Consider the following 20,480-nt stretch of genomic DNA (forward strand, 5'->3'; position numbering starts at 1 on the left):
AGGCACTGAGTTATACAAAGAAAAAATGCAATCAGTTTGAGGGAGTTAAGTAAAAGACTATGAAAAATTTGAGGAGGGAAACAACACTTTCATCTGGGGATGTTAGGGAAGGCTTCTTGGGGGGGGTTGGTAAGTGATTTGGGCTTTGAAAGATTGGAGGACTTCACCAGTCAGTGTTGTGGGCAAAGGAGTCCATTTCCAGTATCAGAGACTATATGAGCAAAGAGCAGAACAAAAATGAGGTGAAGGTGTGATGCAGAGTAATCCATTTTAGCTGAAACAAGGAAAAAAACCCAAAGATTAGTTTAATACAAGGCTAGAAGGAGTATCAGTCAGATTGCAGAAAGTCTTAAATTCCAGAATCAGGAATTATTAATGTATGGATAATGGGGAGCTGCAGAAGATTTTTGAGAAGAATTAACAAGATCAACACTTGTTGCGTTGAGAAGATTGCTTGAGCAGTGGGTTGAGGAATGGATTGTAGGGATGAGAGGAAAGAGACAGGAAAACTGGTTAGGAAGCTATTACAGTAGTTTGAATAGTCTGAATAAGAGGTCAGCAAGTCCACAAATGCTTACTGCGTTGACAGGCACTGTGCTAAGTGCGGTGGATGCAAATACAAGCAAAAGGAAAGATAGTTCCTGCCCTTAAGAAGCTTACGTTCTATCTGGGGGAAGATAACACATTAAAAAAAAAGCTGAAAAAGGGGTGGCAAGGAGGGAGTATGGTGGTTCTATCTTCAGTCTGGAGAGTCAGAAACACAGCAGGAAAGTATAAAGGATGGCTGGCTCAAGCCTTTCCTTCCAAATAGGTGTTCTAGGAGGAAATCACCAATGACAGAATGGGGCTTTAGGGGAAGAGGGAACTTCCAGAATGAGAAGGCAGCTGAGGGGTAATGACAAAGTTGAGAAAATCAAAAGCAGAGCCCAGGAAGGAATGACAGAGATAATTAAGGTAATTAATGACAAGAATGGGGAAAAGGGGGAATGGATGCATGAGATGTTACAGAGGTAGAATTAATAAGACTTGGCAACTGATGGGACATAGATTGTAAGCTCTGTGGGAGCAGGGCTTGTTTCGCTTCTGTATTTGTGTCCCTAGCACCTAGCATCATGCCTGTCACATGGTAGACAATAAATGCTTATTTATTGATGTAGGAAATGAATGTGGAGGAAGAGTCAAAGATGACTTGTGCTTCTAAACCTGGATGACTGTTAGGATAGTGGTGCCATCAACAGAAATAGAGAAATCAGAGGAATGGGCAGCTTTCTGGGGAAAAGATGATGAGTTCATTAATGTTCATTAATGAACCACTCAGCATAAAATAGTTTAAATAGCCAACCCCATCCTCACCCTACTTTTGCTGCAATTTATTTGGGGAAAAATGAAACAAACCAGATGAAGGCTGAAGCTATATAGAGTTGCAATTTCCTTGAAGTCAGACTCTGCCAACTGATTTTCCTTTCCAGCCCAGGGATCCTGACAGCAGAACAAGCCTCAGTGCCCATGGGCACTGAACTGGAAAGGAGATGGCCCATGGGACTCCTGCCGCAGCTGGCATCAAGCCACAGGGCATTTAGAGGCGGTGTATTTAGCTGGAATGACCTTCTGGCTTGACACTGGGATTCTGATAGGCATATATTTTACTTGTGGCTCCCCATCCCCTTTCAGAAATGCAACCACCTCTGCTGATGGACAGCCCCTGCTTCAGAGAGGTGAAAGTGAGGACTACAGAGTGCGTTTGGCTAGCCATAGTTCCCAGAGTTCTTAGGAAATGGAATGGAGCAGACATGGAAGCAAGATGCTTTTCATGGTTGCGAATGATGGGGAAAGCTATTCCAATTGCTTCTTTTATTCAGAACCCAAAGGGGACTGGGTGATTGATGAGAGAGAACTAAAGAGCGAGGGCAGTCTTTACTAGTTTTCTCTTTTCCTCTAATCTAAACTCTCCAACTATGTCCTTGATCCATTTTCTCCCAATCTTTCTCCCTTCCCTGTTTTTCTTCTTTGAGATATTTCTCTCTGTCTCTATCTCTGTCTCTGTTTCTCTTTCTCTTTCTCCTATTCCTTCCCTCTACTTACAAATACAGTCAGATCTTCCTAATTCTAAAAACAAACATCCAGGCAGCCCAGAAACCTTTCTTTCCACCCCGCAATCCCCTCACGCTTCTATCCTATCTCTCTTTTGTTCCTGCCAATCTTTTAGAAAGAATAGTCTGTACTCACTTGTTTTCCACCCACTCCCTCCTTACTTTCCTACAATCTGGATCTCATCCCCAGAACTTTATTGAAACTGCTATCTTCAAGGTCATCAGTAACTTTATTGCTGAATACAAAATTGACTTTCGGATTTTGCTTCCTGTTACAAGGAAAGGGGAAATGGAATTGAAGGTTACCCGATGAACCTTCACTGGATGTTAAGTAATTTTCTTATTCACTACTTTGATTATTCTGATTACCTATAACTCTTCTCCTCAAAACCTCTCCCTGTGCCTACTAAATACAATGCAAACTTTCCTAGCTTGGCATTCAAGGCCCTTTATAATTTGAATCTAACAAACTATAGCTTTCTGGCGTTAGGATACATTGCCTCCCTTCAGGTGCTCTGCAGTCCCCTGTTCCCTAAACAGTGTCATACTTCCAGTTATTGTAAAGGAAGTCTGTATGATATGGCAATGATGACTTCAGGAAACCCTGAGAAAGAGGGAAGAAAGATAAGAGAGGGAGGAATTGAAATGAGGTGCCCCTTTAGGTTTAGAGGTTTCAGTGCCCCCATAAGGTTTAAGTCAAATATATTTGTATGTAGGACCAGAGTTAACTGATTCAGTATTATAATTGTTTTTCTTTTTATTGTTATTTATCAATATATTTAAAAGCATTTAATCCTTTTAAAACAAAAGCTTGAGGAAGATTTTATATATGTGTATACATATATATGTGTGTGTATGTGTATATATATATATATTTTGGTGATGCAAGAAGGATGGGTGAGCAAAGGACTAAAAATTGAAGCTTTGTCTTTTCTACTATACCATGAAAGCAACATGGACCTGAGTTTGCATTCCAACATGATTATTTAGCTTGGGTGACTTTGGCTAAGTCACTTGGTCTCAGAGGTCTTCCATTTTTTCATCTATAAAATGTGGTGGCTGGCCTAGATGACCCCAAGAGTCCTTTCCAGTTTTTAATCATAGGGATCTTTGTCAGCTTGGCTAGCACTCCAAGAAATCAAGGAGATGTCGTAGTCACTTTAAACCTGAAGGGGGCAACCAATGAACTGAGGCCTGGACTTAATGGGTTAAAAACAAGGAAGAAGTGAGGTTCTCGGTGATGAGTGACCTGGGAAGAAATGACTGAGCAGGCCCTATGGGATGTTTCCTTGGCAGCTGCTGGACAAACCAAGACCATATAGCCTTAATATTTGCTTAGCTTTCTGGTAGCAGAGTTTACCAACTGTCACTATCTGTTGCCCTTGGGATAAATAGTATTCACATCTTTAGTTCCTTATTTCCTACTGTTCCTTCTCTTCATGAAATATGCTCCTATTCCCCCATCAATTATCCCTTCCATGTTACGACCTAGCAGTCCAGTGAGCATTTCTAAAGAGATAGAAGGTAAGTAAAGGGTGTTCTAATAGAACTCCCTTGAGTCCCAAAAGGTCACAGAAGGCAATTAACAGTCAACAGGGGGATAGATCACAGTCTGTGCTTAGTACTCTTATCCTACCTTTACCTTCCAAACTCAAAGTGGTTTTCTTCGTGGGGCAAACGGAGCTCATCCTACCTGGTTTATTAGAAATAGGAACCAAACACTCTGTGAGGTTTAGTCCTCCAGAGTATATTTGTGGGTGTCCAGGGACTCTGGTTTCAAGAATTCCTTTTAATGCTCCCTTCAAATTCCTAGGTATTATTTGTTAGGACCACAGAGTTAGGCCACTTGGATATTTGTTCATATCCACTAAAAATTATAGCTCAAGAGTTCTTTCTTTTTTTGATCAGTAGTTCTAACAGTGGACCTTGAACTTGGAGATAGCCTTATTTGACAAGAGTTTGGGGATATCCCCAGATGCTCCGCTACCACTAGGTTGGCTTCCCTTTGGGCAAGCCTTTCAACTGATGTCTATTCCCATGTTTCTGTTTGTTAGTTGGAGCATCTGTCTCTTCTTTTGGAGAGTTTCCTCTCATGTTTCCACCAGTTACATAGGGAATATGTATCCCCATAAACAGACCTGGGAAAATTCCCCTGCCAAGAGATTTATGCAAAGAGGGCAGGTCTGGGGATTACAACCCCTTGAAGACTTAACAAATGTTTGTGCTCATCTCTCTCTCTCTCTCTCTCTCTCTCTCTCTCTCTCTCTCTCTCTCTCTCTCTCTCTCTCTCTCAAAAAATTCAGGTCGACTTAATGGTTTTGTTAGGTTCATTTTAAAAACGATTCGCTAAAGGGGAGGCAAAGAAATGTCATGGAATCTGATTTTGGAAAAAAATTTGATGCATTGTCTTATAAAATCTTAGTCACCCAATTAATTCAGAGTGGCACACTGAGGAGATGATGAGGTTACTTGGAAACTGGCCATTGGACCCAGAGAGAAGGCAGTGGCAGACATTAATGGGTCTGTCAGGGTGGAGGAGGTGTCTAGGGGAGGAGACTATAAGGCTTAGAGACAGAATGGTTCTTAATCTTATGAGCAGGGTAACCAGCTCATTAAAGAATAGCAATAGGAAAATGCAGGGGTAGTAAATCTCAGTGTGTGAGGTACAAACTAGGAAATCCAGACAGTAAGTTCTGATTTTGGCTTGGCCACTAGACCATCAGGAGACTTCAGATCTGTTCTTTTAAAACCTTACGGCTCAGCTTCCTCATCTGTACAGGAGCAATGGTGATTCTGGGCAAATGCACAAATGACTGTGGATGAAAGCTGACTAGAGATATGCTGAGCATTTATTAACAAGAGGTCACCTGGGAGTGCGGCAGGGCAGATATCTTTCAGGAAGAAAAATAAAATTCTTAGCAATTCAACAAATTAAAATTTGGTTTGAGAAAAAGCAGTCCACTCCTCCTGGCAATAATAATAATAACAAAATAATAGCTAGCATTTATGTAACACTTTGTTGATATGTCTCGGTGGCTCAGAGGATAGAGCGCTGGGCCTGGAGTCAGGAAGATCTGAGTTCAAATCTGGACTCAGACACTTACTAGCTGTGTGACCTTAAGCAAGTCACTTAGCCTCTATTTGCCTTAATCTAGTGGAAATGGCAAACCACTACAGTTTTTTTGCCAAGAAAACTCCATAATGGGTCATGAAGAGTTGGACTTGACTGAACAACTGAACCATAACAAAATATAGCACTTTAAAGTTTGCAAAGTGCTTTACAAATATCTCATTGTATCCTCCTAACAATTCTGGGAGGTGCTATGATGATGATGATCTCCATTTTACAGATGAGGAAACTGAGACTGAGTGATGTCGAGTGAATTGCCTAGGGCCACAGGTGAGTGTCTGAGACCAGACTTAAACTCAGGTCTTCCTGATTCCAAGTCTAGTACTCTATCTACTACACTAGCTAGTTACCTCTAAGAAGAAATATTTCAGACTGCAAAGAATCAGGAGGAAGAAGAGAAGGCTGGGCAGTGATAATGACTGAGGAATTCCTAGGGAAAGTGGAGATGGGAGATGCAGTATAACCCCAAAGCCAGAGTAATCGAACAGAACATTTCTTCTCTGGTTTGGGATTGGTGTGGATGTTTGGGAGTGGAGGGTGGAAGATAACAGACAAGGAATGAAAAAGGAAGAGTGCTAATTTTGTAGTCAGAGCTGGATTCAAATGTCCCCTCTAGTACTGAGCCACAATCACTTCACCTCTAGGAACATCTTCAGCTTCTCCATCTGTAAAATGACAGTGTTGAATTAGATGGCTCTGGGGTCTCTTCCAGTTGTAGACCTATGACCCTGTAATCCCAGGACCCGGATTCAAATCATGATTCTGCCACTTGGCTGTGTGACCTTATAGAAGTTACTGCATGTCTCTGGGCTCCAATTTCACCATTTATTAAATGAGGGGCTTGGACTATGATCTCTAAGATCCCTTGAAGCTCTAAGTCTACAGTACCAAGAGAGCTTCCCTTGGGAAACACAACTAGGAGTTGCCACTTTCCTCATCCTTCATCCTGGTAAGCTAGATGTAGTGGCTACCCATCCTAAATTGTATAATGCTATTTCTTATTCTTTGTTTGCATGTAATGCCTGTTATTTTTTTTCTTTTGGAATCCAATTTTCACTTGACATTTCTGCCTAATGTAGCAAAACATGACCTTTGCAAAGGACATTGTTGGCAGCCTGTACACTGGTTTGTACTCCCTCCTTGCTCCCTGCTCTCTTCTTGCTCACTTCTCATTCTCAGAAAGGAGGAATGCTGCCATTTCATTTGTCCCCTGGCCTCACAGTCTCTGGGTTGTTGTTTTTGCATATCTCTCCCTTAAGGGGCACAGATGCTCCCTGTAGCGTTCTACTTCAGTGGGACTTGGCACTGAATCTCCATTGGGTTCTTCAGGGTTTCATAAAAGAAAAGGGGTGTCTTTCAAAGTAATGTGGATTGCCTAGGGTCTTGTGACAAGGGAGAGTTTGTTTAAGAAAGGCTATGGCGTAGGACAGAGATAGATGGAAGAACCCTTCATTCTGAGCACAGGGAGAGCTTTGCTCTAGAAGTTGGGCAGGATACTTTTGTTAGATTCAGCAGAATTAAAAGCAATCACATCCATGGTCCTTGCAATGGAGTCAATGCTCTTAGAATAACTTATATGGGCTGTATTTCTTGCATGTTATCACGGGGTGTCTTTGGAGTCCCAAGTAATTCATACCATTATTGTATAGTAAGGTCTCTGCACAATGTCAGGGCATGTAAAATGAGACTATTATTCCTCAGGCTGGGGGAGAGAGTGAGGTAATAGAGAAGAGGAAGCTTCTGTTGGAGGGTTCTCCTGGCTGGAGATGGAGGATAAAAAGAAATTCTTCTTTTCTTGTGTTTTAATCCTCCAATAAAGCCCTCATTTGATAACCATATTGTGGGATGGGACAGCATGATACAGAGGAAAGTATGCTGGTTTTGGAGTTGGAGGACCCAGGTTTAATCCTGTTTCAATCAATAAACATTTGTCGAGCACCTACTATGTGACAGGCACTGTACTAAGTGCTAGGGATACAACAAGAGGCAAAAGACAGTCCCTGAAAGTGATACATGTTGGAGCTTGATAATTTTGTTATATATTTGAAAGGAATTGCAAGTTACAGAGTAGATTTGCAGTTTCATGTGCAATCATCTTTATTACTGTACTACATTATGGAAATTCTTGTTTTATTCCATAAATTAAAAATAAAATTTAATAATAAAAAAGTCAGTCCCTGCCTTCAAGGAGCTTACAATCAAATGGAGAAGACAACATGCAAATAAATCTATACAAAGCAAAGTACATATAGGATAAATATGAAATAATTAATAGGTGGAAGGCAAAGGAATTAAGAGGAGTAGGAGAAGGCTTCCCGTAGAAGCTGGGATTTTAGCTGGGACTTAAAGGAAGCCAGAGAGGTCTGTAGTCAGATCAGAGGAAGGAGAGCATTCCAGGCATGGGGGGCAGCCAGAGAGAATGCCTGCAGCCAAGTAATGGAGTGTCTTGTTTGTGGAACAGCCAGGAGGCCAGTGTCACTGGATGGAAGAGTAGGGCTTGGGGAGTAAGGTCTAAGAAGCCTGGAAAAGTAGGAGGGGGCTAGGTTACAAAGGACTTTGAATGTCAAACAGAGAATTTTGTATTTGTTCCTGGAGGCAATAGGAAGCCACTGGAGTGGGAATGGTAGGGATGGTGACATGATTGAAACTTCTTTTTAGGAAAAGTACTTTGGTGGCTGAATGGAGGATGGATTGGAGTTGAGAGAGACTTGAGGCAGGCAGAACCACTGACAGGCTATTGCTATAATCCAGGCATGAGGTGATGAGAACCTATGCTAGAGTGGTGGCAGTGTCAGAGGAGAGAAAGAGGTGTATTTGAGACATGTTTCTTTCTCTTACCAATTGTGTGACCTTAGGCAAGTCATTGAATTTACATGGAACGTAGTTTTTTTCAGCTGTAAAATGAGGAGATTGGAATTGATTATCTCTAAGGTCCCTTCTGCCTGTGAATCTATGATCCTAGGAGTCTTTGTGATAAGGAAGTGACCCCAGGTTCTAAGTGTGCTCCCTTCTCACCTCTGCCTCAAAGACTCCCATTCTTCCTTTAAGATGCGGTCAAACACTATCTTTTTCATGAAGCCTTTCTTGATCCTCCCAAATTCCAGCTCCTTTCCCTCTAAAAGTCTTTGTATTTAACTCCTTTGTATGTATTTTATTTATTAACTTCATATTTATATTGTGCATTATTTATTTATATTCTTATTGTCTCCCCTACATAAACTCCTTGTGATTAGGGACTGTTTCATTTTTTGTACTTGAACCCTTAATGCCTAGACCAGTGGCTGGCGCATAGCAGGTGCTTAATAAATGTTTGTGCCTTCCTATGCCAGGAGAGCTAAACTTGTGACAGGTCCTACTTGGCTAAGTTTGGAAAGTCTCATCATCTAAGGGTTGGCCATAGGGTAATGATTTGTTTGGTAACGGCAACTCATGAACACCATCTACTAAGTCTTACAGGGGACATGATCTGTACCAATCAATCAATCACTCAACTAATAAGCATTTATTAAGCCCTTGTTGGCACTGTGCTAAGAACTGAGAACACAAAGAAAATTTAAAACGTGGTCCCTGCCCTCAAGGAGCTCACGTTCTAATGGGGGGACAACATGCAAAGATTGTTTGTGCAATATGAGCTTCTCTGTAATTCTGCAAGTGGCCTTGATAGATTCCTTCTCTTGGCCTGTTGACCAACTCAGAATACACACATGATAGACATATACACATATCCATACATACACACACACACACACACACACATGAATAAGAAACAAAGAAGAAAAATGTTTTCTTATTCTATCTCTTTTCCATCAGTCTTAGGCCAATCTGATTAATTAGTTGGAATATTTACTTAGACTGTGAGTGTCCCTTCTATTCCTTACTAAAAATTTCCAAAAACCTTTTTTTTCCCCTCTGGAAGTTTGTACTTTCTTTAGTTTTAAATTTTTCATGCATTGTATGTCTGTAATTATAGTCATTTATATATAGTATATGCGTATAAATATGATATATTAGCATCTACACATCTATCTATCTATGCAAATCTCTTTCTCATTATATATTAGGGCTAATGCTTATTCATATCAGTAGATTATTAGATGACTAGATGGTGCTTATGTTGACACTTTCTCAGCCACTCACATCTGCTACCTTTATTAAGGGCTCTCACATGAAAACTTGTTGAGCAATAACACTTGGGTGTTTTTTTTTCTCTCTAATCACAAGGCTAATGATTATTTTTAAGACATATCTGCTGATGACTATAGGTACCCATTATGAAAGGTTGTGGCTGAGAAGAGTGATGTGTGACAAGAAATATTTTCTGTATAGTATAAATAAACATAATATTCTGGTCTGTGAACAACTTATCTGAGAGATCTTGGTCAACAATGTTATATCTGGCATTCTCTATCTATTTGTAGCATGGGAAGGAGTTGGCAAGATTGATGGGATCACATCACTTTAGAATAGGAAGGACATTTAGAGATCACAGGAGTGGGGAATCTCAAGGCCACACATGGCTCTTTAGGTCCTCAAGTGCGGCCCTTTGACGGAATCCAAATTTCACAGAACAAATACCTTAATAAAAGGATTTGTTCTGTAAAAATTGGACTCAGTCAAAAGGCTGTTTGTACCCAAGGACCTAGAAGGCCACATGTGGCCTCAAGGCCACAGGTTCCCCACCCCTGAATTAGTCTAAAACTTTCCTTGTGTAGGTGGGGAAAACTGAGACCTAAGAGGTGAAGTGAGTAACACAGAAGGTTACTAGTGGCAGAGCGAGGATGTCGTGTTCAATTTTAATCAGCTTAATATTAGAAGTAAAAAAAAACCCAACAATTAACATAATTATAGAATCTTAGAGTTAGAAAGCTTTTGGATTTCAATCAGACAATGACCACTGATTACATTCGAGCATTTAAGCACTTTCCGTGTGTCAGGTACTTTGCTAGATGTGGGGACACAGATGTGAAGTGGGAGAATCCTTGACCTCAAGGAGTTCACAGAACACGCAATAAAATAAATACACAGGGATCTGGGGAGCTAAGGGATTAACAAATGGAGGAATAGAGGAAGATCTCTTGAAGGAGATGGAGCTACATGTTCCAAGACCTGAGGAGGTGAGCTGGGAAAGGATCCCAGGAATAGGGGCCAGCCTGTCCAGAGGGTGAGAACAGCAGGCAGTCTGGATTTGCTGGAGCGCAGAGTGCATGAGAGGGAGTAATGTATAATCAAGCTGAAAAGATAGGCTGGATCCAGATTGTGAAAGGTTTTAAGTACCGAGCCAAAGAATGTACCCTGTATCTTAAAAGCAATTATATAGATGGGAAGTCCAAACTGCCAGCCAATAATATATTAAATACAAGTCATCTTAAATAACACCATTCTTTCATTCTAAAACTTTTCGTTTTCAAATACTTCCTTATGATTTCACTATTCCTCCCATTGAATGAAAGCAGAGAGTCATAGAATGTGAGGGCTTTTGGTGATACAAGGCAACTAAAACTAGGAGTGAGGTGAGATGAAACCTCAGCACCCACCAGTGGCTTTGAGATTGAAAACAACCACCGACCATTGGCATCATTCATATCTGTGTGTATTTTTGGGTTTTTACTTCACTGTGGAGAACCCTTTCATATTTCAAATCATTTTTAGTATCTAGCCCAGGAACATTCACAACTGTGACTGCATACTTAATAAATGCTTTCTGATGATGACTATTACGGTTTAAATGGTAATCATTTTCCCTTTGTGTCAGGTTTCCCTGCCCTCACCTGTGTCCAGGATATAAGCTTTCGAGAGCTTAAATCCTAATTTTCTTCAGGGTGGAGGATTGGGGGGAAATATCAAAACACCTTAATTATTTCTACATTTTATAAAAAATATTTTTATTTTTATTTTTTGGTGAGGCAATCAGGGTTAAGTGACTTGCTCAGGGTCACACAGTTAGTAAATGTCAAGTGTCTGAAGCCAGATTTGAACTGAGTTCCTGACTCCAAAGCTGGAGCTCTATCCACTGTGCCATCTAGCTGCCCCTATAAAAATTATTTTTAAAAAATCACCCCTTTCCTTCCCCCCTCTTACTGCCACTCTTCTTCCCCCTCCCTGCCTCCTTAGCCTCTAATTTAATCTAATCTGACCTGACAGATGGGCTCAACTATTGGTCAAAGTCTTCTCAACCATAAACCTGGGAGGGAAGATGTTAAATCACTAGAGCTTGGTATAGAGGGAATTATCCATCACAAAACCCTTTTCTTATTTTTTGCTTTGATTGTTGATTTTGCAGAAATCTCTCCAGCAACCGGCTTACCACACTGTCATGGCAACTCTTCCAGACGTTGAGTCTCCGTGAACTGTAAGTTCATCCTGAAGACCTTTCTCAAAAGCGGCTATGCGTATGTGTGTTTGTTTGTATGTGTATATGTACATGTACGTGTGTACTCAGGGTAGCAAGAAAGCAAGGTTAAGAGACTACATGTGGACAGTGCTGAAGTCTTTCATCTACCAGGCTGGACAGGAAGAGGTTATAATGTCCAGTGGGAGCCAAAGAGATCCATTACATAGCCTGCTTTCTGCCTAAATCCATGTTTAGGTAGAGTTCTTTTCAGAAGCTAACAGCCCTGCTGCCACGTGGGCCCTGGTTTAGTGGTCTGTGGCTAGTTAGATTTGGTGGTTTGAGACAGTGCTAATGAGGCCAAGGTCATGTGTTTAGTCTTCAGTTCTCTTCTTCTGCATTTGGCAGTTAGCTTTGTTCTGTTCCATGACTGATGACAACATCTTTAACCTCAGCCAGCCATCTTGCAAATGCACATTATTGGTTACAGTAGGAACAGGGTAAGAGTAGATGGATGAATGGAGATGCATGACTACTTCTGGAAAAAGTAACTCAAAGCAAATGCTGATGATGGAGTCAATAGTATTATTTTTGATCATGGAATAAATTAAGAAATGCCTTGGAGAAGACTCATCTTATGAATGGAATCCAGAGTTCCGGGTTCTGGGAATTCTACTCATGTCCCTTTTTATTTGATAACTCGAGTAAAATGCCTCAGCTCAAATTTTCAAAATGTAAATTTCTCCATTGTTTTTGCCAAGATGCAAGCGCTCTGGACTCATGCCTGGCCTGCTGGCCCTTCACCTCTTCCTCACGCCATCTGTCAGAACTGAAGGGCATGCATGAGTCATAATCATACCTTGAGAGGCACAGCTTGCAGGGAAGGGAATATTTACATCCTGTGTTACATTATTCCATCTCACCAAGTAGACACTACTTGTCTGCAAGGATCCTGAGGATCAAGAGCCTCTTCTATACCCACAGGAATGACTGGTTGGAAAAATGCAGGTATACTTTGATTTATAGAGGGAACATATGTGATCCTGAGAGGGTCTGCCATTTCATTCAAATCCTAGTAGAGTTTGTTATTTCCTTCTTAGGGTTTATCTTACCTTTGATCATGAGGACTAGGTGAGTGATGGTGCCTGATACTGCTGTAGCAGACCTTGTAGTCTTGTTTTCTATCTTTAGTGATATATCTCTGAAATTCACAGATATGCTACTAAAGACTCCTGCCATAGCTTATTATTTAGAGACTATATCTCTATTTATAAACAACTAAACAGGATTCAATTAGTGGTGCTATTAATACCAAATATAGAAAGGTTTTAAAATGAATAGGAAAATGTTGAAGATACTAGTGGCAAGATGTATTATTTAATTTGATCTATTGACTTTAGGAAATTGTCATAGAAACCTAGGATTTAGAAATGGAGGGGACCTCAGAGATTATCTGGTCTTTAGCTCTCATTTTACTATTGTGAAAATTGATGCAGTTTGCCTCAAGTTACCTCAATTGTAAGTAGCTGAGTTGAGATTTGAACACAAGTCCAATGAGTGTATGTCTAAGGTTCTTTTCTCTACACCATAATGTTAATTCTTTAAGAGATTAATCCTCCACTGTCCCATCATCTGCTTTCTTGCCAATACTATGCTTATGCTCAGCAGTATGCACACTTTGATATTCCACTTGTATTTGAGTAAAAAAGGCTCTAATTTTTCAATGACAATCTTATTGTGTGTAATCTGGAGTCTTTTATATTGCCGAGGCTCATCAGGGTGAAGGGGCTGATGTGCTGCACGTTCAATTTAGTAAAGAAGTCTGTGTAGTCTGAATTATCCTAACACATCTGTTGTGCATCTGTCATGGACAAGGCATTATTTTACGGGTTGGGAATGAAGTCAGGTATAAGACATGGTCACTAACATCAAGAAGATTGTGATTTAGTTAAGAATTATCTGTATTGGGAGCTTCTAGACTGGGGCTCCAGAGACACTGCCCCACTCATCTGGGAAACAGGATAGCATCTCTCTGGGGACATCGAAAGTCCACAGCCTACTGAATTATTGATAAAGTGTTCAGTGCTTCTTCTGAAAAATAATTGGACGTGAAATCAATGGTGTGCTGCCCTGGTGACCTGTTTTGTGGAGTTTTAGAAACAGTTGTTCAATAGATATATACTGAAAAAAAAGTTAGATTTATCCCAGAGGATCATGGGATTCTGCATTCATCTTCACCAGTGATCAATAGAGCTGTGAGCTATCAGTGACTTATGAACGAATGAAGATATTTTCTCAAGTGGAAGTCAGTGTGTTATCACTACCATGTCCACTGAGTATTTTATTTGTCACATTGTTAAATATAAAAAAAATTAAACAAAGAAATACCCCTCTGAGGAGGAATCAAGCAGGTGGGGGGGTCTATTTATGAGGAAGAATTAACATGCTAGATATGAAGTTTATCATCAGGCTGGAGAATGATCAGGTTGCTTTTTGCTGTGGCTATAATTAAAATCTAAACAATTCCCATTTCTGGCACACAGTCTGATAATAGAAGAAAAATATGATTATGGTTCCTACTCTGCAGGGGAACAGGAATGAAAGGCATTAGTAGGACTCAATGGAGATGCAAAGGAATTGTCAAGGACCAGGAAAAAGCTAAGAACCACTAGACATCGAAGGAGGAGAAAGAGAGGAAGCACCAAGCAAAAAGATGCTATAAATTATTGAATTTTCCTCAAAGGCTTTTCAAGGGATAATTTTCACAGCCCTTCTTGGAGACTATATCTGCATCTGCTGTGCCTGCATCTGTTGTAGAGGATGATGTTAGAGACAGTCTACAAAGAATTACATAAGCCTCTGAAAATTAAATCTGCATATTCTTTAGTAGGAATAACTTCAATGCAAAAATGGAGAAGTGGTGGATGATAAAAATGTGTTGGAAATCTGGCTTAGGATTAAGAATCAAGGAAGACTAATGGTTTGTAGACTACACAGCAACCTACATATCATGAACATTTCTTCAAGAAGTGAGTTGAGGTGTATCTTCAGAAATATGCTGTTCTCCAAATCTCCTTGAACAGTTATTATTGTTCTTGCTGTGATCTGTACTCTTTGTTCAAAGAAGCTTAATAGCCTCCTAATGAATGGCAGGTACTATTAAAGGTTTCTCTTCTTGGTTGCAGTTTCTGAGGAGGTGAACCATGGGACATTTTTTTGACTTGTGTGACATGGGAATTGGGTAGTTAAGAATATCATTTTGTATTGAAATTATGTTTCCTTCCTTTCTCCCTATAAGAATAGAGTCTTTTTTAGATCTTTATTTTCTTTAGATCTTAAAAGAAATTAAAGTCCTACTTTTGAGTTAAAAAAAAACAAAAACAAAAACCCAGCACTACTAAATAATGGGGGAGATGTGGCCAGATAATGTTCCACATGGAATGAAACTGGGGTTTGAGGCAATTGCAAACGATGTTAGTCAACTGTGTGGATTGACTGTCAAAAAAGGCCATTGTACTTTAAGTGTATTTATAGCATAGATGTGAAATATGCAACCATTGAGCCTAACTAGATTAAAATTTAATTGGGAACTATTTAACAAAATAAATAAAAATGCAGAAGAACATAGATCATTTCAATATGTGGCTGGATCCTTGTGCCTGGGTTAGCGGCTGAGTTTGTTACCACTTATTTACAGTATTAGTGTCCAAAAAAGGAAGATTATCATCTTGCTAGGATTGGCACTTGTCAGAGCACATTCAGAATATTGTGTTGATGTGTTATGTTTTAGGAAAGACATTGATAAATTGGAGAAGATCCAGAGGAGAGTAACCAGGATGAGAAAGCTTGAGACCATGAAGAGGTTTTCCCTAGAGAAGAGAAGAGCTGGAAGTGGATATGTTAACCATCTTCAAATATATGAAGGGTTATCACATGAAAGAGGGATTATATGTTTTGCTTGACCCCAGGGATTAGAACTTGAAGGAATGAGTAGAAATTAGGTGGAGGAACATTTTGGCTCAATTTAAGGGAAAAGACACAAACCTTTTCTGAACAATTAAAGCTTCCCAGCAATGAAATGGACTACCTACATCTCCATAGAATGTCATTTGGAGAGGATCAGAGAGGCTCTCTAGTCTGATATAGACTGGAAGAAAAATTCCCTCTACAATATATCTAACAAATAGTCACCCAGAGGTTGTCAAATAAATGGTAAATGGCTGTCCATTTGTTTGAACCTTTGTTAGGGATTCTGTTCAGGTAAAAATTTTGCTAGGTAGTTTCTGAGATCCTTGTCTCCTCTGAAATTTCATCATTACAAGAATTCTATTCAGGGAAGGACAAAGGAGACTGTTTTTCTTTTCCTAAACAGGTTATAATTTAGCTAGCCCTGGTATGGATTTCAAAGTTTCTTCCATAGTTATGGAGAAACATGACTTTTCCCACATCATTAAGAAGGTATGTACCTATCTTAGCAGTGCAATTGGACCAAAACCCCCAAAGAACCTGTCTAACTATCCACTAAGGGAGAAATTTCCATGGCCCATTTGACTTCTGCCTCAATGGACATATCATAGTATTGGCAGTCAGTATTTCTGTTTAATCCATGCTTAGGTGCTAAGATTAATTCTGTTGCATAGTACTCTGGACCCTTGCTTGTCCATTCCAGGATAGGAGGTCTAAGAGAGAAGGATAATAGAGTGAGGGCTAGCTCAGCAAGATAAATGTTCTTGCCTTCAATGAATAAAGTTGTCTTCAAAAGACCTTACTGGGTAAACTAGTCAGACAATTGGACATTTCTAGAGAGAGAGGAGGAAAAAAACCCCATCTTTCTCAGGGATACCTAGCAATGTAGTTAGAACTTAACTCAGCATAGGCAGGGACTAGTGGGTGATGGAAGGCTCAGGGCTCCAAGTCCTGGAATGTGAACTGTGTGATATCTTTCCATAACTGAAGGCTTCAGTGTCTCTTCCTGGTTTCTTAAAAGAGCTGGAACTGTGTTTCTTCGTGAACCCATGTTATATAGCCTGCCTCCCCTGAGTCTAATGAGGTTTGATGAAATGGCATGCCTATCTCTCCACTTCATGCCTTGACACCCTCAATCATAATCCAAGAGGGTCACTGGCACCAGGAATGCTATGGAAAAAGAAAAGAAAATCAGATAATGACTCCAGGAAAATCAGTTTTTCTAAACACCCAGTCATGGCCTTGGCCACATTGCAGAGAGCGAAAGTCTAGTTCAGGACAACATATTCAGTAACTGGACTGAGTTAATTTGTGGGAGGCCCCCTGGGTCCTGTGATTAGGCCCTGGGCCATTGAGGTGCTCGGGAAGGGTGTTGGTAAATTTTGCCCTGAAGCAGCTGCTGCTGTATTATTCATGGGGGCCTCATACATTATTGATAGGCCTAAGAAAGCTGTACTTTATTACTTACAGATCTGCCCCTGAAACTCAGGGATGGGAAACTCCTGCAAGTGACCTGATTTTGTGGAGGATGGCTAATAGAGAGGAGAGAAAAGGGCAGTATCATTATAACTAACTACTTTGCCCTTCTTTACCCCTTATTTAATTCTCCACCTGGTCCCCTCACCTTTCAGGGAGTCACAGTGATTGCTGGGTCTGCTACTTGCAAGTTGGGAATCTATAAGAATATCATATTAAAATCACTTTATGTACCAATGAATGCCTTATACAACATCTCACCTATAGCACTACTTCCAGAGTCAGTCACTCAAACCAATTTTCTACCTCTAGGAAGATCTGTGAATTTGTTTAGAACAACTTTTCAGCTCAGATATGTTGTTCTCTTCTGAATCTACTCTGACTTAGTAATGGTTTTCTGTTCTGAATCTACTCTAACTTAGTTATGGTGATGTAGAGACCAACCCCATGTAAGGAGAAACTTCCAAAGAATGTACAGAAATACAAGGTTAGTTTGGCAGGTAGTTACAGAACCCTCTACCAAATTCCCACTCCAAAGCCTCCTCATAGAATGGAGGTGAACCTCATTTCTGAAGGTCTATGCTAGTGGAACATAAGCTTTGGCAGATTGGCTATGCTGGGAAATCTTTGAGTACGGTTCTGGCAATGGGCTTTTCAAGGACCAGCCTATCTAAATATGCAAAGGCTCGTCACCAATGGGCTGGGCGCTCAGTGATTAATTCTTTGTTCATGTCAATTCATGAAACAAAGAAAAATGCAAAATCACCCTCGGTTCTGTGCTGCCCTCTTCATCTTCTTCAGCAACAGTAGCAGAGTGGTGAAAAAGAAGGCAGAGGGTGCTAAGAATCAAAATTTTAACATAGTCTATAAATGTTAACTGCTAGTCCTCTAAATGTCAATTTTCCATCAAATGACCAATGAATTGACACACTACTAGAGGATGTCAATATTGACATTCTCATTATAAGTGAAGACAAAAGTAAGTTGAAACTAAATGGAAGTATGGCTCACAAATTTTCCTTGGAGAGGTAAATAACAGAGTTGGAAGAGTTGGTTTAATTGTGCATCCAAAGGAAACAAAGGACTATCATTTCACGAGACACTTGGACATCTCTTACGGTAGTGCTCATTATGAATATTTGGTGGGGAAAAATCACCACAAAAAAAAATTGTAGCATATGTGCCTACATCTGTTGCAGAATATAAAGAGGTAGGAAAATTCCACAAAATTCTTCATAAAACCCTAAAGATTGAATTAACATATACTTTAATGCTTCATAACGTCAATGCAAAAGTGAGCATAAGGAAAGAAGAACAATGAAAAATATGTTGGAAAATCCAGTTCAGGATTAAGAAGAAAGACAGGCTAATGGCTTGTTGACTATACAGAAAACCATGTATCATGAATACTTTCTTCAAGAAGTGAGTTGGTATACATTATACATTGTGGAATAGCACCAAAAATGAAGCTGACTTTACAAAAAAATATAGCCTGGTTACCATTGTCAGAATTACTTCCAATCAGTTGTCTCTGTACAGTTAAACCCATTGACTTGTTATACCAAAGACAAAATTGATATCAAATTAGAAAAAAATATATAATAATATATACCATGCAATTAAAACAGCTCACACTTCATTCATTTAAACAAATTACCAAAGCTGAAAATGGGAAGTGAATAAAAGAACAGACAATGAAATAGACTAGGATATTTTTCTAATAACAATAACAATAGGTATCAGTTACATAATGTGTTAAACTCTGCAAAGCACTTTACATGTGCTGTCTCATTTGATCTAGAGAAGTTTAATTTATGTTAATCAATCACCATAAAGAAGAGTCCAAATGAGCCTACAAACCACTTCAGAATATGTTTAATCTCCTTATTAAATGAAAGAAATGTCCACCAAGGGCAACATGAATTTAAGATATACATTTATTTTAATATACATTAAATTAAATATAAAACCATGAGATAAAAATGGACCATATCTATAAAAGTATTTTAACAGACTATTTTTTCTATCAATGACAGAAAAGGTACCATATTTAGACTCTAAAATCCCAGTCCCTGATGTGCTGTATGAAGTAGCCAAAATGGTGCCAAAGGGAACAAAGGCACAAAGCACAGCTGGACCAGATCACATACTCACAGAGGAGGTTCACGTTAGGAGTGATGTAATTTTGAAGACTCTGAGGGATTTCAATCTCAAGAGATCCGAGAGAGGGAAAATGCCAAATACTAGAAAAGATCACAGACATAATTACTAGTAAAGAAAGGTGATGGAGAAAATGGTATAAGATAAGTTTTTAATTTCCTCTCTTTATGAAATCTTTCTAAGAATGATCTAAAAATATGTAGGTACATTTGATGAGGGTATAAGAAGAGAATAGGCTGGTTTTTGCAAATGATATGCTTTCCTAGACCACGTATTTATAATCATGTACTTGAAAAGTCCAAGATTTCAGAGCATTTAGTGTTGTTTTACTATTACAAAGCATTTGATTCAATATTGGAAAATACCACCTTAAAAGATGTCTTCCATACATATATTAAAACCATACACAATTCCTTAAAAGGTGTTAGAAGAGAGGCATATTTGTTTGATGGTCCACCCTAAGGCTTTTCAACAAATGAAATGGGCTTTTTTTCGGTGTTTCTTGCTAGCAGAGGTCTTCAAGTAAAGCCTGCATGACCATCTGATGGGAATGTTCTAAGACAAATTGCTATTTATGGTTCATCTTCTTTTGTACTCTAGGATAATGAGTCTTTAAAATCTTCCTTTCCATTTTAAGGCTCCTTTCCTACTTCAGGACCCCATTAACTTACACCTGGATTATTGCTATGACCTTCTAACTGTTCATCACTTTCAGTTTCTTCCTCTTCTAGTCAATTTTATGTATTTCAGCCAAATTTACATTGAAAAATCTCTTCACTTTGATCAGGAAAACCTTTAGTGGCTCCCTAGTCCCACCAAGGTAAAGTCCCCCAAACATTAATATGTATTTTTGGCTTTCTGAAATCAATGTCTCCTTTTCTTCTTGCATTCTTTTCTTGCTTCTTTCCAAAATTCAATACAATGAGCATTTATTAAATGCTAGTAAATGCAAAATTCTATGCTTAAGTGCTGAGAAAGAGTCAATGAGAGGAAGACAAGGCTCCTGGGTTTTTTAAACAGTGACTGAATGACCACTTGTCTGCATCTTATAGACGAGATTCTTAATCAAGTATAGGTTGGACTGGATGACCTCTGAGGTCTCTTATGATTTCAGAGTTCTGTGATTCTGTGACATGTAAACCAATCAACCATAATATTAAATAGAATGTGGTAAGTTTACCTAAGTTGTGTAAACATGGTTAATATGACTTCCAAGAAAACTTCTTACTTGGGGATACAGAAAAGGAGTCCCAGGGGACCTTTGAAAGATTGTTGTGATTATAACAGGTGGAGGTAGGAATGGAAGATGTTCTAGTTCTAGAAAATGGCA

The 20,480-nt window shown here is 39.4% G+C and overlaps 1 protein-coding gene across 4 annotated transcripts in view; it reads left to right on the forward strand.

Moving 5' to 3' along the window:
• NTRK3 (neurotrophic receptor tyrosine kinase 3) overlaps positions 1 to 20,480 on the forward strand; it is a 471,829-nt gene that overhangs the window by 129,794 nt on the left and 321,555 nt on the right. For all 4 annotated transcript variants that reach the window (XM_020964687.2, XM_020964678.2, XM_078151146.1 and 1 more), the window contains exon 4: positions 11,501 to 11,569. In XM_020964687.2, the coding sequence (XP_020820346.1) occupies positions 11,501 to 11,569 (69 nt within the window). The remainder of the gene's footprint in view (positions 1 to 11,500; positions 11,570 to 20,480) is intronic.

The sequence above is a fragment of the Phascolarctos cinereus genome, unplaced genomic scaffold (genome assembly GCF_003287225.1).
Source record: "Phascolarctos cinereus isolate Bilbo 61053 unplaced genomic scaffold, phaCin_HiC Scaffold_3;HRSCAF=262, whole genome shotgun sequence".
NCBI lineage: Eukaryota > Metazoa > Chordata > Mammalia > Diprotodontia > Phascolarctidae > Phascolarctos > Phascolarctos cinereus.